Genomic DNA, 25,342 nt, shown 5'->3' with positions numbered 1-25,342 from the left:
GGTTCTAGCCAACCCTTTGTCGTTCGAACGCTTTTCTGTGTCTTACCTATTGCTATCTCTTGTCAGTTCCTAGCAGGGCACCATCAAATATTACTTTCACAAATGTAAGATCTACTGAAGTCACAGTTAACTGGAATCCTCTGCCTGAGCAGTATGCCAATGGGCGGCTGTTGGGATACAATGTCTACTTCCAGGAGACTGCGTATTACTCTGTATCATCAAACACCAACAGTGTAAACGTCACTACTAATAGCACAAGCGTGACATTTACAGGACTAAGGCCGGGACAACGCTACCATACCTACATCTCTGCTTTTACATCTAAAGGAGTAGGACCGCGTTCTTACTTCTACTACATAACAACAGGTAGGTCTCTCAAACGACAGTCAGGTTAAAGGCACGCCAAACTAATCAAATCTGGCCAACCATTAGAAGTAATAAGAGATTGAATGAAAGTAAAAAACATACGTCACTCGACAAGGTGGTGGTGGTGGCGTGGAGAGCGTGTAGGGGGGAGGGGGGGGGGAGGTGTAAAGTAACACTTCGAGTGTTTTATGGTCTCGAGGACAGTTTGAATTATATCTTAAAAATCAAAATGCCATATAATTGAGGCGCCGCAATATATCGTAAAACTCTCACCATAACGAGTTGCTCATGACCATGCTGCAAATAATGGGATAATATAAATATCACTTTCCTAGGGGAATTTTCTCGTGTTATTTTCCTCCGGAAAAATATTTTCACTCGGTTAGGAGAGGATACTGTTGATAATTAATGAAATGGGTTGTTTCTCGCATTATTGGTGGTGAACTAATTCGTCATTTTATTTCAGCTTGCAAGATCGCAATTAACCAATCGGCTGGGCTCATAGATGTTACACAAACAGATTACAACTACTTATATTGCTCTTGGACGATAGAAAATGTTGGTATAACCCACGCAGTAGCCCTCTTTCTAATCCAGAAGCTGGATTTAACTTATTGCAGGTAATTAAATGATAATAAATTATGAGAAGGTTTTCCGGCTCATGTTCATGAAAAACTATCAACCTGCCCCAAGTGAGCGGTTTTCAATTCATTGTAGCAAAACAGCAACCAAAGTAAATATGTTTTGGCCAATCAGAAAAGACGAAGACAACACAGTTGACCAATCAAAACTCGAAGCACATACATGTTACTGGAATGAACTAGATGTAGTGGGAAAACGCTTGCGGGCAAGTCTGAATTGGCTTTCGTTTTACTTTGGATTGGATGAAAAGTGGGGAGCCCCCCCGAGGTACGGCAATTATGTGATTCGGGCGACAAGACTTGAGATAAAACATTGCAAAATAATGCTGTTGGCGTGATTTCCAAACCTTGTAAATAAATTTTCTAGCTTATTACTTTTTCTAGAATTTTTTCTTTTAATAAGTTTTAGATTTTACTCGGATTGAGGCTGTTGATAGAGTATGATTGATTGAGCTTGCAAGCTTTGAATATAACTATTTTTGGAATTATAGCAGTTTCAATAGATGTGGGAACTGTGAACGTTTCTGTTTTTCATGCAATTTGAGTGCGTTTGCATTCCGATTTCAACACTCACGCAATCTGGCTTTGCGTAAATTTTTCGGGCAATAAAGGCCACCTCTTCCCCCCCCCCCCCCCCAGTAATGGAACAAAAATGATCAAATGTTCAAATGTTGATGTTTATAATAGTCAATGCACTTAGCTACACATAACCAGTTTACTGGCATGCCACTCATAATCTATCAAACAAATATATCAACTAAACATAATAGACTTAAAAATCCCAGCAGGCGGTAGGAAGAGCAGTTGGCTATTTATAATCATGAACTAGGAGTTGCACTAGGGTCTGCCGAGAAACAACTGCAGCTAAGTGTTCAGAACGGGACATGAACCCGTGACCTCCGGATTTTAAGTCCGGCGCACTTACCACTCAGCCACGCTGCCTCCTCATGTAAGTGTGCATTGCTTTGGATACTCAAGTGAAATAAGAATTTAAGGATTGTTTGTGAATTTTTCCTAGTGAGTTTGTAAAGATCTCCGACGGCAATGGAACTGTCAAATTTCACCAGACGGCCGGGGGTTGCTGGTATTCGCTTAGTCCACCTTTGGTCGAAGTTCCTTTCGGCAAATCCAGCAACATTACAGTCAATATCAACTTTAGAAAACTGTACAGCCTTGCTAAAATTCAGTTCGTGGTTTTGCAAACTGGCCTCGAATCAGGTATGTAAATGGCAAAAAAAATTGAATTAATCATGCCTTACAACAAAAACGATCCTTTCGGTGTGTTTTTGTGCCCCCCCTCGTCCCCTGGTATATTCGTTCGCTGTTCGTTCATTTCCCTCTCTATTGTCTAAATATAATATTATGGGTTATTTACAAAGCGTGAGGTCAGCTTGGCTGCATCTAGGTTCCGTCTCAGACCATAAGCTCGCAAAAAAATGAATGAGACCAATATCCAGCCATCTTTACCGAACAAGCTTGGTATATGATTTTCTGAGAAATATTTCTTGTGATACACAGCGGGGAGTCCCGAGCGGGCAAGATGGCGTAAGCCAATCGTAGCGCAGGATTCGGTTCATCTAAACTTAGTTATTTGTTACTAGTCCTGTTCGTTTTGAGTACTTCTTCCTCACAAACTTACTTTGAATATCATGTCTTTCAGCTGCTCTGTTTTCTGGCTGGACAGTGTCAGTGGATAACAACACCAGCACCAGTATCTCAATTCAGTGGTCAAACCTAACAAGTCTACTCAACCGCAAAGTTCTTCATTATGTCATCCTTTTGAACAGAACGAACGTGAATGCAGTGGCCTTTGAAGTTACAGACGGAGGCAGACTCAGTACGGAAATTGGTGGACTCGATCATTTGACAAATTACGAAGTAACGGTTTTCGGTGTGGATGAGCGAGGTCGGCCTTACAAAACTCTTGAAGTGAATACCACAACTAGAAACAGTAAGAACGTTTATTCCATCTTAACCCGAAATAAATTATTTTCTTAAATTAGAAGCACCTGTTGGGTGCCAATTTTACTATTAAAATAGTGAAAATCCTATGATGCTATGAATTTAACTTAGACATTGAAACTGTTACATTTACCTCTTATGTGTAGTATAAATGGTTTAATGGATTAACGCCTGACTGTATTCTTAAAAATGTTCGAAATGTTCAACTCAGTTAAGTGTAAATTTGCAATACACAGATCAATCGATCATGACTAGTGTTGTCTTATTGATGCTGGTAGATAACTTCTCGAGATGCAATGTATTATAGTAACGGTGACCATTGATGTGTTCTGCTTTTTTGTCAGTTTCATGTGGATCTCGCCCTAGCGGTTCTCGAATTGTTGGAGGGACCATAGCACCAATTAACAGCTGGCCCTGGCAGGCAATGCTGCTGGACAGTAGCGGTACACAGTTTTGTGGAGGTTCTTTAATTTATCCTCGTTGGGTTGTTACGGCCACTCATTGTATATATGGAAAGACCGCGTCATCTGTTAAAGTGAGGTGAGTAGCAATGTCGCACCATAATTAGATCTCCATATTTGTTTTTTTCCTCATAAAATCAGATCAATACCTTAGGAGACGGATCATTTAAAGCTGCCAAATGAATACCAGTTGGTGCGATGAGAGGAAGCCCTAATCTAACAGATGCAAGTGAATATATGATAGATCATAGCATTTAAACTGCAGAAAAAGATACGAAGACATGATTGATCATCGCAGTTATACACACAACTTAAGCAGTTGTGAAATTAAAACCTAAAAAAAAAAAAAAATATATATATATATATATATATTAGGCTTGAACGGGATTCGAACCCATGACCTGTGCGATACCATGCAGTGCTCTGCCAACTGGGAGCTGGTCACGTTGTGAGTTCGTAATATACCCGTAGATGGTGAAGAATGCAAGTGAATATATGAAAGATCATATATTTGAACTGCGGAGAAAGATATGAAAACATGATTAATTATCGCAGTTATACGCACAACTTAAGCAGTTGTGAAATTAAAGCCTGAAAAAAATTCAGGGCTTTAATTTCACAACGCGCGGCTTAAGTTGTGTGTATAACTGCGATAATCAATCATGTTTTCAGAAACTGGGAGGATAAACGTACATACTTACATGATGATTATGTACACAAACACAGCTCTATCAAAAAATAAACACCAATTATAGTCAATCACAGAAACTCTATAGATGATTTTAACTGTAAACCTTACTTCCCACTTCCGCCTAAGAAGAAATTAATAAATAAATGAAAAAATAAAACAGTAAAGTACTGAGTAAAATTATATGACCTCGAAGTACAAAACTGCGATAAGAGTATCATTTTTATGACATAAACGTTCCGCAGTTGCTTAATTTGAAGTTACTTTCATTATTTGGTAGAAAACCTTGGAGAATCAACCAAAATCAAATAATGAAATTCAATCCACCCCACCCCCCCCCCCAAAAAACAAACAATATGTTACAATATGCTTCGAGCCTCTTCAAAAGAACAGTGAAATATGAACATAGATTAACGCTTTTTCCTGCTCAATTGTGCTTAAGGTTGGGAGCTCATTACAGATCTTATGGCACCGTTGGGACAGAACAGGACTTCGATGTTGTACAAATTATCCAGCACGAAAGTTACAACATCCCATTTAGATGGAGCAACGACATCGCTGTTCTTCAGTTATCGAAACCCGCTAAACTAGGCAAAGGAGTTGGTCTTGTTTGTCTATCAGATATCGAATTTCAGCTTCCGTTCGATGATCTTAACAAAACTTGCTGGATAACTGGCTGGGGAACACTCTCCTATCTTGGCATCACTCCAAACGAACTTATGCAAGTTGATGTGCCTCTGGTATCAAAGCAACGCTGTAATGCATCTTATCCTGGCCTAATAGATGACTCCATGATGTGCATTGGCCAGGATCATGGAGGAGAGGGCGCTTGCAATGGCGACAGCGGAGGGCCGCTTGTTTGCGAGTTCAATGGTAAATGGTATCTGGAGGGAGCCACCAGTTGGGGAGGAGTGCCATGCGCCGCGCCTTCAAAATATACGGTATACGCCAACATTCGTAACTTAAAGTCATGGATAAAAAGCAAGATTAATTACGCATCAACTCCTGATTTGACATCCTGTGACTTTGACGTTGGCTTGTGTTCTGGCTGGCAACAGTCCTACTCAGACGTGTTTGACTGGACACGTAAGACGGGTTCAACTTCATCCATCGGTACGGGACCCTCATCGGATCACACAACTGGATTAGGTAGGATTTCTTTTTCAACTAAGCTTGAGAAAACAGACGTCGTTCCTTCTTTACTACTTCTTTAGGCCTCAGTGAGATTCAGAGCGAAATGTTCCAATCTGGAATTCGTCGCATAAGATAGACCCTGTGGTGAATTTGGCGTCCTGAGAAAATTATTGAGCTTGAATTTAAATGCCTCATCACTCGTGAAGAATTCCAAAGTGTACAAGTGTAGATGAGAATATTGTCCTTGACTTAAGTTATACCTGAGACACTGCAAGACCTGCAAATTTGGGAAACTGCGGTTACAGGATTCGAGGTTTGCCTTTTGACGCAATATCTTATTTGTGTATTTATCACTCCTGTTTCCCTGCTGTTTTGCTCAACAGGGTACTACATGTATATCGAGACGTCTTATCCTCGAGTCGCTGGTGATAATGCAAAGCTTACGTTCTATGTATCTGGCAATAAACAGCTGTCCTGTCTAAAGTTCTATTATCACATGTATGGAGATACTATGGGAACTCTGACTGTCTTCAGCGGAAACTTGGTAGTATTTAGCGAGTCAGGAAACCAATACAACGTTTGGCTAAAAGCAGAGAGAACCATTTACTTGGATTATAGTGTAAGTTGTAAGAGTCCACGTAACTGCTTTGAAAATTGGGCGGTATTCCTTTTAACAATCTGACCTTTCCAAAAAAACAAGAAAATAACGATAAAAAAAATTAAAGGTCTTTTCTTTCTTTCTAATGAATTGGTCTTTAAGATTAATGTATATCTGAGATTCGGTACCGATGGTTAACTAAAGGCAACGTATGTTTCTGAACCTTTCCCACAATAACTGTGTTTTCGATACCTTCAAACGGATGCTTCTTCTTCTTCTTCTTCTTCTTCTTCTTCTTCTTCCTCTTCTTCTTCTAATAATAATAATAATAATAATAATAATAATAATAATAATAATAATATGACACATTACCTCTCCACCTGGGTGGTATTTGCGAAGGCTTGTCGAACCCCCATATAGGAAGGACTCCGTTCGTCAGTCCAACTCTTTACCTCTTTACTGACTGTCATAAGGTCTAAGTAGCCGTTAACCTAAACCACAAGTTTAGTCGTCTCGGAGCACGCAACGTAATTTGCAACAATGTTAACCCTCGGGCATACCGGGGGGAGGGGGAGTTGATGCCATTCTCCTTAGAAGTTTTTTTTTTTTTTTTTTTTTAATTAAAAAATAAAAAGAATAGAAAGCTATTTATGTACGACGATGAGGATCTCCGCAGTTGACCATTTGTCCCGGGCCAAATTGTTTGTGTCGATAATTTTTGCGCGTCAGTTCACATTGCCATGTCAACCACATTTGGACATACAGGCCAGGCCGAAATTTTGTCTTTTTGACAAAATCCCTCATTCTTCGACTTTTCTTGAGCAGCGTTACAAAATTAGTACTTTTCTACGCCCCATTATCACTTCGCACTGATTTTCTATCCGTTAACATGATTTTCTGACTTTCTGATAAAATATATAGTGAAGATGGCGAACTTAATAAAGTCACGTGACATCACTTGATATCACTACCAACGAAAAATATGTCGTCTGGTAGGGCAAACCAAGAGCTATCTATTAAAAATAAAAATGTCTCTTCATATATATTAAAAGCCCGGAGGGGCTCCATTCCCCTTCCTTTTAATACGGTAGGATCCTAGTTTGCTTGTATGTGCGAGAGTTAAAAAGGTGTGGGCACTGTGTTTCTAGGTGAATTTGTTGAGCTTTATAGCGAGTTTGGTGGGGAAAATTCCTGCTTTCAGAAAAAAAAAAACATGTGGTTGACTGGCCGAGTTTAGTCTAAAAGGAATGTTGTTAGTGACTAATATCAACACCAACAGGGCTTTTTTTTTCAAAGATAACGATCACCCTGCAACAATTACTACTTCACGTTAACTTCTTGAAGCTCTCAAAATCTGGCAAAAGGACGGTTTGGTGTACTCGTGCCGGTTGTTGTTTTATTTTGATTGCTTACAATAATTTTTATTTTTTTGCTAGCATAAGTGCTGAAAATTAAATGTTATCGTCCGTATTTTCTTCATAGATCACATTTGAAGGAATAGCAGGATCTTCCTACACTGGTGACATAGCCATTGATGATGTTTCAATAAGCAGTGGAAGTTGCCTTGGGCAAACTGCTCCTCCAACTCTACCACCGACTATATTACCAAGTACTGTTACTTTAACCTACTTTATATATAAATAAGTAAAAAAGTGATTGAAAGAATGGATAAATGGATTAATGCATGAATGCGTGAATGCATGATGGATTTGAAATAACTGTTCTTAACACTATCAAAACCTGTAGAGTTGTAAAACTGCTGGTTGGCAACGGAGAGTACGCGAAAGTCAGAAAAATGCTTTGTTCAAGCTTGTGTTGGCTTCCTCAATAACTAAATAAATAGTGTCCACCTGATAGAAGTTTGTAATTCACTTGATCAAGATGAACGCACCACCAGTCTAAATCTAGGGACTAAATCTGACCACTCTATTGATTTCTATAGCAAATTATCAATGCAGTATAGCTTTTGTGTGATCTTACACTTCATGAAAGCATAGACAGAAACGCAACAGCTGAATCCTCCGTTCACTTTCGCGGGTGAAATATAAGTTCTGAGTGGCTTTGAGTTGGTCATGATATTGCGAGCAAATCAACCAGATGACTGTATTTTTGCCGTTACAGCAACCGTTCCCGCAATCGCTTCATGTGACTTCGATTATGGACTGTGCTCTGGCTGGCGACAGTCCAACTCAGACATCTTTAACTGGACGCGACATTATGGATCAACACTATCTTCTAGTACAGGCCCCGATCAAGATCATACTAGTGGGTCAGGTGAGATATGCATTCTCATTTTATGGCTGAACTGGTCCACGATGAAAAGGATAATTCTGATTGAGGTTTTCTTAGTGGTCCGAATTTTGCAATATGGACTGCTCAGATGGACCGCAAACGAATTAATTTCGGCGAATTGCTTTATCAATTCATGGCACAAAATAACATTTCTTGAATGAACCATGAAACATAAATCCCTTCTACTTCGTGTTAGTAGGACAATGACAGTGAAATGTTCAAAAAAGCGACGTGAGAAGCATAAAGAAGTGCTTATCTGTCGCGAGTTTAACGAGAATGGATCGTAGAGGCACATCAATTTATCAGCAGATGAAAAGGATTTAATCAACACTTTGTTGAACTAGCTTGTTGGTTCCGTATTTTTGCAATTTCATGGACCTCTTTTGCGGCTTGTTTCCTAAACCTACAAACAAAGAAGTCGACCAATATTTCTCCAAAATGGACCTGACGCTACCTCAATAACTTATATCCATGAACTTTAAAATGCTCTTGAAAACATTACTTGATTCGTATTCATTTTAACGTTAACGGGATCTATGGTCTTTTGAAAGTGTTAAACAAAAAGTGATTTCTATTTTCGCAGGATACTATATGTACATCGAGACGTCTTCTCCCCGAGTCGCCGGTGATAACGCAAAGCTTATTTTATCAGTATCTGACAATAAACAGCTGTCTTGTCTAAAGTTCTATTATCACATGTATGGAGGTACCATGGGGACTCTTACTGTCTTCAGTGGAAACTTGGTAGTATTCAATGCGTCCGGAAACCATGGTAACTACTGGAATGAGGCAAACGTAAACATTTATTTGGAAAACGACGTAAGTTTCAATGTGTCATCTTTTACCTGAACGTAACACCCCGGCTGTTAACAACAAAAAATACTCACCGTCCACCTAATGAACAATAACATGAATTTTGGTAAACAAGTTCGTAAATAAAAATACAATACAAAACAACACAAAACAAACCACGCCAAATCATTTAAACATGATTATTTCTACTTACTTCTACACAAGATCAGATTTCCCTCAGACATGACATTCGTAGACCCTATTCTTTTTGAAACAGATATCTTCATCTCAAACCCTGAGACGAGACAGTGTTACTCCTTTTGTTATTAAACAACAATCAAACAAACGAAACCGAAAAAACAAACAAACAAACAAACAAAGAAACAAACAAAAAAAAAAAAAACCAAGCAAAGCAAAAGAACTTAAAAAGTTTAAAGATATACTTACAAAGTAAATCTTAGGGACTTTTGCTAAATAGTTTTATCTTCCTTCGCTGCATCTTTTGTATTTGTCTGAAACCAGTCACCCATTGCCACATTGGTCTGTTTTTCCATTTGACCTTCATGGTAACAAAGAACTATAGTAGAGATAAAACTTTTTTTTTCCTGGGATGGTATTTTTATGTTGCTCATTAGGTCACGTTTGAAGGAACAAGAGGATTGTCTTATACTGGTGACTTAGCCAAAAAAAAAAAAAAGAAGCAAAACAAAGAAACAAAAAACAAAGCAAAACAAAACGAAATCAACTTAACCATAGCAGTTTTGAAACTTTTCTTCAAAGTTTTATCTAGTTTTTGTCTGAACCTAATCGCCCATTTATTTATAACGTTGTTCTCTGTCAATTTCACCTTTTTCGTAAGAACGAACTAGAGAAGACAAAAGTTATTGCTAATTCGTCAGGACGCTTTTTTATGTTGTTTATATTAGGTGACATTTGAAGGAATCAGAGGATCGTCTTTTACCGGCGACTTAGCCATAGATGATGTCTCGATTAGCAGTGGAAGCTGCTTTGGTCAGACTGTAGCACCTCCAACTTTCCCGTCGGTACCAACATATGTTCCTTCGTCTGGTTTGCCTACTTCTGGTTTGCCTTCAACCTCAGTTGGTTCATCCACACATAATCCGTCCAAGCCTCCAACTAGCGCACCAGGTACAGTGTATAACACTTTGATTATTCTTTCCATCTAAACAAGCAGCTTCGCTTGTGTGGTGAATCTTTTCTAAGAGTGAATGTTTGTTTCTTAACCTTTTTCGAGTGTTAACAACGCTCTTACTATTTAGGTAGGTAGAGCGGCCTACAACCTGGCTTTAACCTATTAGAGCGAAATAATCGAATGTAACGGGAAGAGAAATTATGTTGTAAAGTAGCTTTCATGTGTTTGTTTGTGGAGAAGACATTGAAAACTCTCTTCATAAACTTGTTCTAACTGGGTGAAAGTCTGTAGTAAGGTGATGTTATTAAATGAATGGTTTTAGTTAGCGATCAACCAGTAGGTATTTTCGGGAAGGAACCATTAGGCGTTTAATTACTTTGAGTTAAATCCAAGAGCGTAACCAATCACATTACGTTTCTCCAGACCCATTTTTTTTTTCCTGGCGCCAAGGCGCCGCCAGTGAAAAGGAGAGACGGTTCTGTTGGCGAGAATGCAGAGGTAAAATATTCCACTTAAAATTCTTGTTGATAAATAAGCAAGAGTTCTGCCTCTTTATTGCCATCACAGCAACTATTCCTGGGAACGCTTCATGTGACTTCGATTATGGACTGTGCTCTGGCTGGCGACAGTCTAACTCAGATACCTTTGACTGGACACGACACAGAGGGTCAACACCATCCCACAATACAGGCCCAGATAACGATCATACCAGTGGAGAAGGTTAGATATACATTTGGATAAGCTATTGAAATCTTTTCTTTGGTCTAAAAAAATAAACTTATTTATTTATATTGACGTACACTATAAAGCCTACTCCGCAAAAAAAAAAAAATACTCTTTCGTACAAGCAAAAGTATGTATTTGATAATACAAATCAGAGCAAGTTTCGTGTTACCCATTGGCTGAGTGCCTCCTAACTTTAGCGCTTTCTATCCATCAGGTTAATTTCGAAGGTTTCTCCTATTTTCGATCTCATTCCTCCAGCATATTTAGGGTGTACCGGAAACTGTAGTTTCGGGTCGCCATAAGCATAATGTGTTTTACGTGCTCGTTTTATAGCGGAGCTCCGGCGGAGCCCCATACCCATATAGGGGAGAAAAGGAAACCCATGAATTGATTTTCTCATGGTTATCATGGCTAGCGGTATTGCTCGTGGGCGCGTACGCACGACGGCGACGACGACGACGACGACGACGACGGAGTCGCGCAAGATGGCGGCCATACTCCAGCTAATAGGTTGACAGAGACATGCACCCTCAGTTGGTAGCGGGTGAATGCCATTTTTCTTGGCGGGATTTTTAAAGAAAAACGATAGCGGAGGTTGATTTAATATTTTTAAGACAGGGTTGCGCTGAAGCAAAAGACAGAAAGCAAGAATTAACAGGCAAAGAAGTAGCGAAGAAGATCGCGAAAAAGACTGAGCGGGCCAGCGCTGGGGAAGGAGGCGAAACAGTACTGAACAATGCCGTGAATTATAGCTAGTCAAGGGCTAGAGAAAGGAGGTGAAATAATACCGAACAATGCCGTGAACCAAAGCTAACGAGGGCTATAGAAAGGAGGCGAAAGTACCCGACAAATTGATTCAGAAGACTGCCGAACTCCCCATGGCCAAGTTCAAAATTCGCGCGAACGTGATGCTGTGCAGCCGTGCAAGAAAATTCAAAAGTCACCTGATTTGGTCAGGTGATGAACATAAGAGAAATCAAATGTACCCGAGTGTTTTAGAGAAATTGCAAAACACTAAACGTAGCGGAAAGAAGTGGTTGATTCGTTGATCTATCGAAAATATAACTTCAGTTTAGTCTTCACAACTTTTGCTGCAAGTTTCTGCCTGGAAGATTTACACTGGCCGAACTGAATTGCCAACTTGCGGTAAGTGACTTTTGTTGTTGCGTTTGGTATGAAAATTAACAAGTTTCCTCGGCGATATAAGCTTATTTTCAATTGGAATCCATTAAAAGTCTTCCTTATTTGAAGCCATGCTGTAAGAGATTTTAAAAATTGCATCGTTTTAATTTCGCTCGTCTCTAAACAATAACACGTGGGTCGCTTTGGAGGTTGCTGTAAGTTGTAAACAAATTATGTTTTCTATCGATTTTCGTCGTCAATTTAAACTTATAACCTCACATCTAAAAATAAGCTTAACCAAAATCGTACTTGTAAACACGGCCGGGCGAGTTTTGAAGTTTTCTCTGATTTAGTTAGCACTGCCGCTTCGTAGACTGCTAAAATTTGTTCTTCTGTTGTTGAAAACTGAACCAAGAAAGGTCTACAAACCATTTTAAGCCGAAGCGAACAGGATTTGCTAAATTTACTTTTGTTCCTATGTGAATATTTGCATATTGTGATTACAAAGTATGGAGATTTCCTCGTTTTGTTAGTTCAATTTATTCGGTTTGGCGAAATGCTTTTGTGAATTCCGAGGTTAAATTGGTTGAAGACTGGTAAAGCTACTGCCAATGAAATGACTGCATAGCTAAATTAAGCCGTCGGCAAAAATACAGACTCTCAGTAATATTCAAATTTAAGCGTGAATAATTTTTCAACTTTAACACCGCAAGCTTAAACGAATTTTCTTTACCCTCTCTTTTATTCGGTCACCGTTCATTGAAAAGGGATTTGCTGTTGATACTCGAGCTCAGATGTAGTGATATGCATCTTGTGTTTATAATGTAGATTTCCTCGTTTTATTTTGTTGTCTGTCCAATTAGTTCGGTTTGGTGAAATGCTTATATAGTCCAAAATGTCGAGTAGACGATTATGCATGGCAATCCTGTCTGCAAATGAAGCTCTGCTTTGATTTTGATTGGCTATTTCATGTTATTTGTGCCATTGCTTTTGGTTGGGGGTACATGGACCGTATTTTGTTAATAAGAGGTTATTCCCCAATGCGGTATTTACACTTAATATGGAAATGTTCCAAAAAAGTGAGATAGTACTAATTGACTCGGTAAATTGAACAGTGTAATAGAAGTTCTTGCCCTGACCATTTCTCAGTAATAAGAACTTTTACATACATATATACACAATTTAGTTGGAGAGAGTGCTCTCCTATCTCCACCCTCTCTCTCTCTTTACTCTCTTCTTCACACTAATTTTTTATTTACTAACTTATTAAATGAATGTCACTGACTGTTTTCTTTGTTGTGCATGCATACTTTTTTGCTGGTTGAAGAAAGTTTCAGTTTCTTCCTGGCTGTACAGTTTCCTTTCTCCTGTCCTGTACCAATTTGTTTGTGATATAACTTCATGAATTCTCTATTCTCCTTAAATTTTATCTCATCAGGTTGATAGAATGCACTCTCAGAGTGTTCCATCATTGTCTTCAGTCGCTACAATTTTCCGGAAAAAAGCAATAGTTTTCTTAATTTCCTTTTACTTTGTGTTAGGACTTTTTAGCCTGCCTGTAATTGGCCCATGGGCATTACGGGAGAATAGTTTTCAAGTAAAGAATTACATTCGTTTTAGTGTTGAGTATTTTAAATTATTATGAATTAGGCATTTCTTTTTATTTTTTATATTTTTTATTTTAGTCCCACGCAATGTTTTATGGTTTTACCGAGGTATACCATGTAAATGTAAATAATGCACTGGAATTGGCGAATCAGAGTGTGCATTATATCGGCTTTAAACACAAACCACATATTATAAATGACTCACGTAAATGATATTTTTATTACAGAGAACTGGACAGGGCAAGAACTTCTCCTTCTTTTGTGAATTTATATATTAATTCCTCTCAGTGCTGTCAAAATGTCTCAGGAACCTTCATTTCTGATAATCTATTATTTTCCACCATACCTACAGCACAGAAGCTCACCAAATCCTAACTGATAACTAACATGTGTGTATCTCTAGCCTTTGCAGTGTGCTACATGTATATTCTGTTATCCTGCCTTAACTGCTAGGAAAAATTTTGGCAGAGCTGTTTCAACAGTTTCACTTAAATTGATTTCCAGTAACAGCGCTACATGTAGCAGTGTTATTGAGTGTGAACTTTATGGGGGATTTTAAATTTTTATTTTTTTATGATTACAGACGACAACAAAATATACATGTGTATACATAACCTGATGTTGGTGTTGGTTACAAACTGTAGTTCATAATAGTCATCCTATTACAGGTAAGGGGGAAAAGTTCAGAGAGTTTAGAACATTTCTTCCCCCAGCACACCTTCTGTCTATAGGTGCAATAATTGAGAGGTTATATATATGTACGAAGAGTGATGTAAAGTTACTGTATAAACTTAGCATTAAAATCTGACATTTGAATGCCTCCTTTGCTAAAATTAGTCATGATTTAATTGTTATCACTCCCTGTGAATTCATAGAGATTCCAGAGGCAATTATAATCTAATGTGGAAGTCCTGTCTTCAAGTGAGGGAAAATGACACAAAAGAGTTACAATGAAAGTAAAGAGAATTGTGAATGTTGATATGGTGTACATTATACATCTTGTAAAGGCATTTTGTGAGTGCCAAAGGCATAACATTTCATGTATTGCTTTTTCAGGACAAATTATATAACAGTGATGTTTTAAAAGGTGTGATCAGAAAAATAATGAGTACATTGTCCAGGCAGCATCAGTTTATGGACAGCATATGTAGACGGTAAGAGGAACTGTGAGCACTACCATGTCAGTTAGTTTTATGCTTATGACTTCTTGTTCTTGAATTTTGTGTCATTTCATCACAAGAATAGGTAACGAAAGATGCAATAGTTGTTGCAATATATTTTTGAAGGAAAACTTATAAGTCTGCCTATGCTGGATAACAGCCATGTGTAAACTGAATGTGAAGCAAACAATATGTTAAATATGGGGCAACCCTAAAACCCAGAAACCGGAGTCCGGAATCTGGAACCAAAAATCGGAATCCAGAAACTGGAAACCGGAATCTGCAAATCAAAGAAAATAAGTTCTTCAAGTACACGAAAATTGTTTTGCTTAGCTTTTCGACTGTAAAAAGTAAGCTGCCAAGTAAAAAGGACCTCAAACTTAACCTTTTTTGAAACAAAAATTCCCCGTCTGTTGAAATTGTGCGACCGTTATTTTTAGTGAGGGCTATGATTATGAGAATCTCAGTAAAGTGCATCTTAATTTTATTCCAAGCACCTCGAGAGTGTCTAAAATAAGCTTGCTGGTAATTGCCATTTTGTTTAATAAGTGAGCTTCAATTTACTGGAAGTATAAATTTATCCTTTATGTCTAGTACATACTGAACAAGATAGAAAATGTCATAGAGAACAGGATATCCATCAGTGGCAGCCCCCTGTACATTGACGGTCACGCCCCCCAATTTCGAAGTCCAAGGGCTAACCCGTCTGGTCTAAATATGAAATTTGATTTTTCCAACAGATACGAGACCAATTCCAGATTAACACAATTTCCACACATACTGTGCATTTCATATTCTTGGCGGCCATCATATTAAAACAATTTGTAGAAATGTTGCACACTTACTTCTGTCAGCTTCTCACTTGCTGACAGATCAGACCACATGCTGTTCAAAGATGCTAAAAGACTGCCAGAAACTCACTGCAATAGCCTATAATAGCTTGTTGTTAATGTGCTGCTCACCAGTCTTCTCAGAGCAATTTGATCTAGACAAGAACCGGGCTTTCACCAGGGCCAGCTTGAACAAAAGATGGGTAACTTAGCCTATGAGCAGGCTCTCGTGTTTGGGCTGGGGGTGTGATTGGCAAAGCCGCAAGAAGGCTCTTGGTGACATGCCAATGCAGAAAAACACTAGACACCTATTTAGCCTGCTCAGACAATAGAGACAGATACTAGAGCCTGCTCGCAGGCTATGAGTAACTCTATCCACCCAAAAAATCAGTAACCCTGACTGGATAGTGATGTACCGAATGAATAGCTTTATGCAGCTTTTGAACAACGGGGCCAGATATATAGCTAAGGGTTGTTCAGAACTAGTCAATAATTTTTTAGCAATTACAGTCTGTGGCTGAAGTAAAGCCAAGAAAATAAATAACAACAAAATGAATTTTGCTCATATTTATTTATTAGACATTGCTGAAGTGAATTATTTCTATCATCATTCATAATATCTGGATTCCAGATTCTGGTTTTTGGTTCCGGATTCTGGATTCCAGATTCTGAATTCCGGATTTCGGTTTCCAAATTTAGTGTTTTAGGGTTGCCCCAGATGATGTATGTGCATACGTTAATCTTGAATAATCTGAAATTTCAGAGAGTTTAAAAATATCATATCATATCTGTGATGGTTCTGAGGTGGAGGGCTGTTACATGTACATGCAGATGTCTCATGCACGATTTTTCACTCATTATGATTCAGGTGCAAATAGTTTCTGTATCTGTTGATGTGCAACAATCTACACCAATATTTCAACCTAATAATGTACAGTGTATATTAATTAACCAAATTATGCTGTTTGTTTTTAGTTGGCCAGTGCTACTACATAGTAATGTGATGTTGAAGTGCACAAATTTACAAACATGCCCAGTGTCAACTTGTCAAATACATGTATATGAACTGGCCAGACAGTGTAGATTACAAAATTCTCTGAAAAGTAAGATGTTTCTTAAACATTATTTTGTAATTAATGATTTCTCAGACATTGTTTTCTTCAAGAAAAGATTCATACCCCACATGGAGGTTTTTTCTCTATTAGAGCTCTTGATTCCTGATACTTTAATTTGGAATTTCTAAAGACTGGCCGTGAAGGGGTGTTGGGTGTGAATATCTTCTGGAACTGCACATTCATTCATTGAGTAGGCAAGAACATCAGTATTTATCCTGACAAACTCTGATTTTCTTCTGGAAGCTGAACTCATATACAGTTGTACAGTTATATGTACAACCAAACAGCCTGGATGACCCTGTGATTGGGACTGTGCACATTGTTGTAACCCTCAATGTTCCAGTTGCTTGTTTGAAGCAAATTGCATTTGCTCTCGAAAGCAAGTGGCGAAGTTCATAACAGTTATGTAAGTTTGCTTTGTATCTCAGGGCAGAGCCTGCCACAGTGAAAGTTGGAGTACCAACCCCTAGCATTTGATTCACTACTAACACTCAGTAAACAGCTAACAATGAAGTACACTGTATATCAAAGAAAGGAATTACATGCCTGTTCCTGTCAGTCAATATATGAACAGGTTACAGATGGGGAGCCTGTATTAAAACATCAAAGATTTTCAAAGCAACCATGGCCTGGTGAGATATTTCTGAGGTAATATAAATTTAAGGTCCTTATGATTGCTTATAGGTATTGATTTTTATTGTAAACAATATCTTACTGAGTGTATTTTTCTTGTGTGCTAATTGTTGGAGAACACAGAGGTCACTGTTATGACAGAGATATTAATTTGTGAAAAGTTCTATAAACAAATGCATCTGGGAACAAATTAATTTATCATGGATGGAGCTTCTGAGAGATCCCCAATATTAATGGAACATACACTGTTCATACAGTACATGTGAAAGAGTTTAGTAATTCATTACCTATGATTGTAATGCTTTGTTTGGTTTCTCTGTATTTACAGACAACTTGATGGGATTATAAATTCTGCACCAAGTTCATTGAATAAACTGACTTGGAGGTTCAGTTCTGCAACCCATCCTGTTTGTAGTAATATCATAGCTGCAACATTGTGACAGATACACTGCATTACATTATTAAGAAACACATATTAACTAATTATTTTTAAGTGCCTGTTAATTTAATCAGTTTTTCTTAGAGATAATTTACTCATGGTTTATTTAAATAATTGGCTTTTTGGCTTTAAAATGATATTTATTGAGCTTTTAAATCAATTTTGTGATAATCTGCATTGGACATGGCATAAATTGATATTTTGCCAACACGAAATGGAGAACTGGGTCTTAAGCAAAGTTGCAGGATTAGCATTTTTGTAGAAAGAAAGGGTTGAGAAATTTGTGACATTCTACAGACAGCCTTGCCATTCGCAATGTCCGATAAGGTTAATTTGTTCCATTCTGTTGTAGAAATAGTGTTCTCTAATTTATAAATTATTTCAATCTGTTGTTTAAACGATTGCCTTATAACCCCATGTCTGGCTTTGGTGCATGTAGGATATTGATGTATTTTTTATCCATTTTGCTATAAATTATCTTAATTGATGTGTCAATCAAAACATATCTTGGATATGCTGGGCTCTTCTGACAAATGTACCTATGCCTCATAACCTTTGAGTGCATTTGGTTGTGTAGTGCAGACAAAATACATGTACATAATATAACTTCCTCTTAGCTCACTGATAATTCTTGGTATAATTTAATCATAGCAAAATTAATCAATGGAACCCAATCGCAGCTCTTGTAGTCCACAATGCCAGTCGAGAAAAAGAACAAATCACATTGAAATTGAATAATAAAATTATTATTAGAAGCCTATGCAAGTATTCATGATCAGCAAAAAAAAAAAATATCGTAATTACCATTCATGCGAGGGTGATTTTGCGTATTGCAAACCCTTCCAGCAGGAGGAGACTCCATACAATAGTGAAGATGGCTAAATGTATCTTTGGGGACAAGTTAGAAAACCAAACTTTCCAACTTTTCACATATGTATACTGTTTTGGTATTTTTGTGAGATTTCATGTGGTAGAGATTCAGGGACTGAGTATATTGTAACCACTGCATTTCAATCAGTCCCCACAACAAAAAAATGTGTAAACTTCTTTTGTGTGGGAGTCCTCATGTTGACTAAGGAAGAATATAATGATTAATGACAATGCCTTGTCTTTCTGAATAAGGTAGGAAAGAACAAGAAATGCCACCAAAAAGCACAGAAGACAGTTCTGTTATGTGATCAAGATTTTTGGTAGCTTCCCAGAAATCCTTGAAATCGTGGCTCTATATTTCATAATCACACCATCTTACACCTCGATCTGCTGAAGTAATACTAGTTCCGGCTGAAACTATTAAATCATTCGCAATTTACCTCATACATGTTGGATTATTTTCATTAGTAACAACATTCCGAAAAATAACTGAGGAGCTCCGCTTTTAGGCTGGCCTAAATCTATATATTATTCTCATGTTGTTTTGAGTGATTCTTGTTCTGGATGTCTGCACGACATATTGGAGCTGGGCGTCCGGTGTCTAATTTCTCATTTGGTTTTTAAAAGTGAAGATACATCAAACCAAAAAAATTTCCGTGTCAAGTCTGCCCTAGGGAGAGACCTCCTTTGGATTGATGGACAATGACCAGTTTTTTAATTACTTTGAAAAGAAAATGATTTCTATTTTCACAGGATACTACATGTACATCGAGACGTCTTCTCCCAAAGTCCCTGGTGATAGCGCAAAGCTTACGTTTTCTGTACCTGGCAATAAACAGCTGTCCTGCCTCAAGTTCTTTTATCACATGTATGGTGACACCATAGAGACTCTAACAGTCTTTAGCGGAAATTCGGTGGTATTCGAAGCTTTAGGAAACCATGGCAACAGCTGGAAAGAAGCCAATATAAACATTTATTTGGATTACGACGTAAGTTTCAATGAGAGTCATCCATTATTTCACCCTCCTCTAAATAAACCATAACATGAATTTTGGTTAAACGAATACGCAAGAACTTTAAATTAATTAAGAAAACAATACAAAATTAAACAAAACAAAACAAACAAACAAAAAACAACAACAAAAACAACAAAAAACAAATCATTCAAACAGGACTATTTCCACTTGCTCCTCAGTATACAAGATCAGATTCTTCCATGGACATGCAGACTCCATTCTTTCAGAAACAGACATGTTCATTTCAAGCGCTGAGAGGAAACAATGTTACTCCGTTTGTTATCAAAAACGAGCTGAGAAAAAACAAAACAAAAAACAAAACCAAAACAGAAAACAGAAAACAAAAACGAAATCAACTTAACCCTAAGCGTTTTTGAAACTTTTCTTCAAGTTTTATCCAGTGTTTTTTTAACCTAATCGCCCATCTATTGGCAGCATTGTTCTCCTTCAATTTCACCTTTTTGGTAAGAATGAACTAGAGAAGACAAAATTTATTGCTAATTCGTCCGGACGCTTTTTTATGTTGTTTATTAGGTGACATTTGAAGGAATCAGAGGATCGTCTTTCACTGGTGACATAGCCATAGATGATGTATCTATTAGCAGTGGAAGCTGCTTTGGTCAGACGGCAGCACCTCCAACTTTTCCGACGGGATCAACATATGCTTCTTCTAGTCTGCCTCCTAACTCAACAAGTTCATCCACTGACGAGCCGTCTGTGCCACCAACTGCAGCAACATATGATCCTTCATCTGGTTTGCCTTCTAGTTTCCCTTCAAACTCAACTACTTCATCCACTCATAAGCCGTCTGCTTCTCCAGCTAGCTTACCAGGTATAGTTTATTCCTCTCTCACTCTAGACAAGTAGCTTTGTATGTGGGGATCTTTTCAGCTAATAAAAGTTTGTTTCTGAACGGTTTTGAGTGATAACAACGCTCTAACCATTGTTGTCCCCAGTGCGGCATGCCCTTCTTAGCCAGCAGGGCCATGAAACGAGGAAAAATGTCGTTTTAGAGTCACATAATCTGATAAGCAAGAGTTTTTGAGCAAGAATTTTACTAACTGAACAGCAGTTATCCATTTGATAGTCTTGAGCTAAAACCGTTCGATTACAACACCGACAGACCTTAACATATTTTAGTAAAATAAGGATTGGAAACAGAAGAAAAGTCTGCTGGAAAGTGGCTTTCACATGTTTCGTTTTAGAAAACATATGGAAAACTCTTCTCATGCTTAATCCAGCTTTGAAGGTCTGTGATAAGGTGGTGTGATCGAATGGTCTCAGGTAGAGATCAACCAGTACGCAGTTCTGGGAAGGAGCCGAAGCGTTGAACTAGTGTAAATCCAAGAAAATTGAATCTAACCGGTCACATCAAGAGTTTAAAAAGCCACTTGTCCAAGCGGCCGGGCGGCGCTGTTAAAAGGGAGAGGCATTGATAAGAAATAACACGCAAACTGCGGTGATAAACATGGCAATAAAACGCATGTTAAAAAACAAAGTTCATTTACTTGACGTTTCGTATGTTTCAACATACATCTTCAGAAGTGACCGTTAGGAATAGAAGTAACAACTAAATTACAATTTAAAATAAGTAACTAATTAACAGTTACAATGACGGAGGCTGAGAAAAATTTGCATTTAAACAATGGAAACTAATAAAGATAAAGCTTTTCGCTGCTTACATTATCATTTAGGGTGGGTTTTAATTCCCTTGTTAGTAGAGTCTCTTTAATCTTGCAATGTGTATCTGTCTCACCTTTTGCTAATATATCAGTGGTCCCATTTGAAATTGTGACCAGTTGACGTGACGTGGTCTGCAATAGCAGAAGCATGACAGCTACTCGTGATCGATTTAAAATGTTCAGTTTTTCTGTCATACAATCTACGTTTTGTTTTTCCAATGTAGAAATCCTGGCAGTCCCAACAATTAGCCTTATACACAACTTTTGACAGTTGAGAACGCTTGATCCTATCTTTGTAGGGAAATGAAGGCTTGCTGCGATAAGCGCTTTGGAAAATAACTGCATTAATAAGTTTTATGGCTACATTAATCTTAGAGTTATTTTCCAAAGCGCTTATCGCAGCAAGTCTTTATTTAACGCCTGAGCTGTTAAGCCGCGGTAGTAGAATAGCTGCTCTTGGGTGGAGAACTAGTTAGAAAAGAAATTCCTTGATGGGTGGAACATGTTCATTTACGTCGATTGTTTCCTTTTCTCTACTGTAAGCTAACATTTTTCAAACAAAAATCTTATTTCTTGTTTCCTTTCTCTTTCGTTTACAGCAGGCTGTTCAGATAAGCCAGGATTCCTGAATTGTGCTTCTCTTCCTCATTATGGCAATTTTTGCATAGTCCATTCCAACTGGACGAAAGAGTATTGCGCCAAGTCATGTGGATTTTGTGGAGGTAGCTAGACGTAGCAGCTATATATAATCTTTTAAGCTGGCTGGACATCACAGAAGAAAATTGCTAACGTTTGTCCTTACTCTTTTTCTGTTAGTTGATTGTTCTGACAACCCTCAGTTCGCTGCTGTATGCTCAAGTCTTTCATTGTTCGGGGATGCCTGTGTTACTCAGTTAAACTGGACGATGGAAAATTGTCGAAGGTCATGTGGTTTTTGTATAGGTGAGATTTTTTTTTTAAATGATTCAAACTTCTTTCTTGTGGCAGTCTTCATAAATCTAAGTCATTTAATTCTCAGGCATACAGAGGTCAGGAGGAGGGTGACTGTTTTCTCGGAACTTTGAAAATGGCCATGTACTCTGTGGCGCAGGAACTTTCAGTAGCTTTTCTTTCATCCCCACAAGGGTAAATTCGATATGCCAGCTGTCTCTCCCCGTATATTTGACGTTGTCATGGCAACCGCTTCTTGACATACCGGTCAAGCTAACTTTTGTCTCATTTGACGGTGGCTGTATTCTTTTTTCTGCTGTTCTTGATGGCTAGTGGACTGTGTATGTTATATAATTTTAGTAGTTACAGGTTTTTTATGTATATTTTTCTTTACCCATTAACAAGGTGATCAAGATAATCCTCCAACTGACCTTGACCTTGACCTTGACCTTGCTACTCAAACGCCATCAAACGAGTCAATTCAAGAGTCAGTTATGTTAGAAATTCGAGGTCTGGATATGACGAAGGTACTCCATTTTTGTTATTTATGTTTGTTTTTGTTCTTATTATTTTTTGCTGTAACAAATTGTCGCTAGAAAGTAAATTATGACTAACGTCCTAACGTAGAGAGGCTTTAGACAGTAATGTTGATTTAGATAGGGCAGGTATCCTCTGAATGTATTTTCTCCTCTTTAGTCATGTTTTGAACGGACTAATCTTTTAGAAGCGTGCATTGCGCTTAATGTTCTTTCGGAAGACCAGAGAACGTGCAATTTCCTTATTTCGCCAGTTGCTTTCCAATCTGATTCTTATTTTTCCAACATTTGTGCTACTTGATGCACGATATTCTCACGCAAAAAGTCCTAATAAACCTCCTGAAGCAATTTTTTAAAACCAGTAAAAATACACAACTATAATACCAGATCATCAACGAATGAGTGTTTCTTTGAAAATTGTCAAGAACAGAGAAGATAAGATAATCCTTTACAAGCATTGGTGTTTCAGGCTGGAATTCCATCTCACATTCAGTGAAATTACTGATCAAATCTAAATTCCGAAATAAAATAAAGGAAATACTCTTCGATGTTTTACAATGTGAAGATGACTATATTGAAGTCTCTCATCTGATACAAAAGCTCACTGAATTAACATAGTTTGTTCATTATAGTATTCTAGTTACCTAGGTCTGTGCACCTTAACGACACTGTTTCTTTGTCTCCGGTTACCTGTCATTGTTTCTTTTTTTTTTTACCTGTACCTTTTGAAATTTTGCTGTGAATAATCATTACTTTTTGTCTTTCTTTCCTATTTAATGTGACATCTTGCCCCCGCTTCTATTTGTTCTGGAACTAATTGCCGGGCAGGCAGTTCTTGTAACTATATAATAAAATAATATAAAACTAAAGTTCAAGTTTTAGTTCAAGTGCTTTGTTCATGACGCGGTTCCAGGGCTTTAATGTTATTCTTCATAAATCCTGTGAAATAAAATCAGCTTTTCCCCTAATATGATGAAATTTTGATGGAGAGTAAATACTGCTCTATTTGCTGTATGCTACAGGAACTAAAGTAAACGAAGGGCTGGGCCATGGATAGCGTAGTTTGTCTCTCTTTTAGTACTCTTTTTAGAAGGTTCCAAAACCCTTTGCTACAAGCAAAATAGGGACTTTGCAATAATTACCAGGAGAGGAGACTGGGAAATACGAAGAGCATGGTTGAAAATAAGTCATCTGTCCCTTATAATGGAAGACAAATTAATTATAACCCCAAACCTAGTAGCCAAAATAAATTACACAATGAATTTGTTCGTTTAGCTATGGTTTTACTCTGTGTGTTTTTATTAGTGGAACGAACAAATGAAGGATGACTTTAAGCGTGAAATTGCAAGGGTAGCTACAGATTACTGTGCCGCTGACGAGACGCTGTGCCAATCAAATGCAACGAGGTAACAATAGCTACATTCCACAAAGCGTAACTTAAAAGAAAAACATATTGCATAATCTCTCAACAACTTCACTTGAACGAGGAGCTCAGTTTGTCCCACTTTACGATAGGTTGCACAGTTGTAATTGTCTGAGAAAATTTTTCTTGCCAAGCAGTCGTATTGCATTGTGATTTTACATTTATTCTACAATTGACATGCACATTACTTTTTATTTTGTGGGAGGCGCGGTGGCCTCCTGGCTAGTGCGCTCGTCTCCGGATCGAGCCGTCCGGGTTCAAGCCCTGGCTGGGGACATTGTGTTGAGTTCTTGGGCAAGACATTTTACTCTCAAAGTGCCTCTCTCCACCCAGGCGTATAAATGGGTACCGGCGAATTAAATTCCGGGAGGTAACCCCACGATGGACTAGCGTCCCGTCCAGGGGGGAGTAGAAATACTCCTAGTCGCTTCATGCTACAGAAACCGGTATAAGCGCCGGCCTAATGGGCCACTTGGCTCGTATGTAGAATTGACCTTTTTTTACCTACTTTTTTTACACGTATATTCTTAGTAACCTCTTTATTATAATTCCTATCATTTCAGTTCCCGTCGGAGACGGTCGTCTGACAAAATGGCATTTTCAGGCAACATGGTTCACATTATTCCAGGCTATCCAATCCAGTCACCTGAAGATAATCGAACAGCCTTGCTAGCGTTCTACTTACAATTGCCAGAGGGATTCTCGCAAAATGTGGTTCCCAAAGATGTCCTTATAGACATTGTGAATAGTAATATGTCCAGTATTGGAGGATCGATGAATGGAACTATCTTAAGCGTTCAGTCTGTAGTAACATCATCCCCAGACACTTTCAAAGGTGAACAGACAGACGACGAGAGTGATGAAGGATCAAAGCCCAAAAATGCCACTAGTGCTATAATAGGAGCTTCTATCGGTGGTGTTCTGTTTTTCCTTATCATCGTCACGCTAGTTTTGACTTTCAAAAAGAACCATAACAGGTAAGATACGCTGAACGTTTTGAACGTCCTTGTAATTTTAAATTTAGGCAACGATAATTTATTTTTGGCAACGATAATTTCTTTTTCCAATGTTTAAAAAATATTCCATTTCGATTGGTTACAAAGATATTTTGTTTTCACATTTTATGAGTATCCTGACATACAGAAGCGTAATACCAGTCCAAAGTC

At 38.0% G+C, this 25,342-nt stretch overlaps 1 protein-coding gene across 6 annotated transcripts in view; it reads left to right on the top strand.

Annotated features, from left to right (window-relative positions):
• Positions 1–25,342, top strand: part of LOC110045593 (MAM and LDL-receptor class A domain-containing protein 2-like) — a 66,812-nt gene that overhangs the window by 39,698 nt on the left and 1,772 nt on the right. The window contains exons 36-54 of one of the 6 annotated variants that reach the window (XM_089291127.1): positions 67–366; positions 833–986; positions 2,026–2,225; positions 2,668–2,958; positions 3,314–3,509; positions 4,561–5,267; positions 5,636–5,871; positions 7,333–7,459; positions 7,972–8,124; positions 8,726–8,961; positions 9,861–10,083; positions 10,655–10,807; positions 19,343–19,578; positions 20,140–20,437; positions 21,890–22,009; positions 22,104–22,229; positions 22,623–22,744; positions 24,059–24,159; positions 24,740–25,153. In XM_089291127.1, the coding sequence (XP_089147253.1) occupies positions 67–366; positions 833–986; positions 2,026–2,225; positions 2,668–2,958; positions 3,314–3,509; positions 4,561–5,267; positions 5,636–5,871; positions 7,333–7,459; positions 7,972–8,124; positions 8,726–8,961; positions 9,861–10,083; positions 10,655–10,807; positions 19,343–19,578; positions 20,140–20,437; positions 21,890–22,009; positions 22,104–22,229; positions 22,623–22,744; positions 24,059–24,159; positions 24,740–25,153 (4,393 nt within the window). Of the gene's footprint in view, positions 1–66; positions 367–832; positions 987–2,025; positions 2,226–2,667; positions 2,959–3,313; positions 3,510–4,560; positions 5,268–5,635; positions 5,872–7,332; positions 7,460–7,971; positions 8,125–8,725; positions 8,962–9,860; positions 10,084–10,654; positions 11,960–14,125; positions 14,499–14,598; positions 14,697–16,507; positions 17,296–17,608; positions 19,034–19,342; positions 19,579–20,139; positions 20,438–21,886; positions 22,010–22,103; positions 22,230–22,622; positions 22,745–24,058; positions 24,160–24,739; positions 25,154–25,342 lie in introns of those variants that run through there. The other 5 variants (XM_089291126.1, XR_016207737.1, XR_016207736.1 and 2 more) reach the window with 5 other exon arrangements.

This window comes from Orbicella faveolata, unplaced genomic scaffold (genome assembly GCF_042242905.1).
Source record: "Orbicella faveolata isolate gen_17 unplaced genomic scaffold, um_ofav_v1 contig_24, whole genome shotgun sequence".
Taxonomy (NCBI): domain Eukaryota; kingdom Metazoa; phylum Cnidaria; class Anthozoa; order Scleractinia; family Merulinidae; genus Orbicella; species Orbicella faveolata.
Note: the sequence above shows the minus strand (reverse complement) of the source record. Positions and strands in the feature narration are given on the sequence as shown.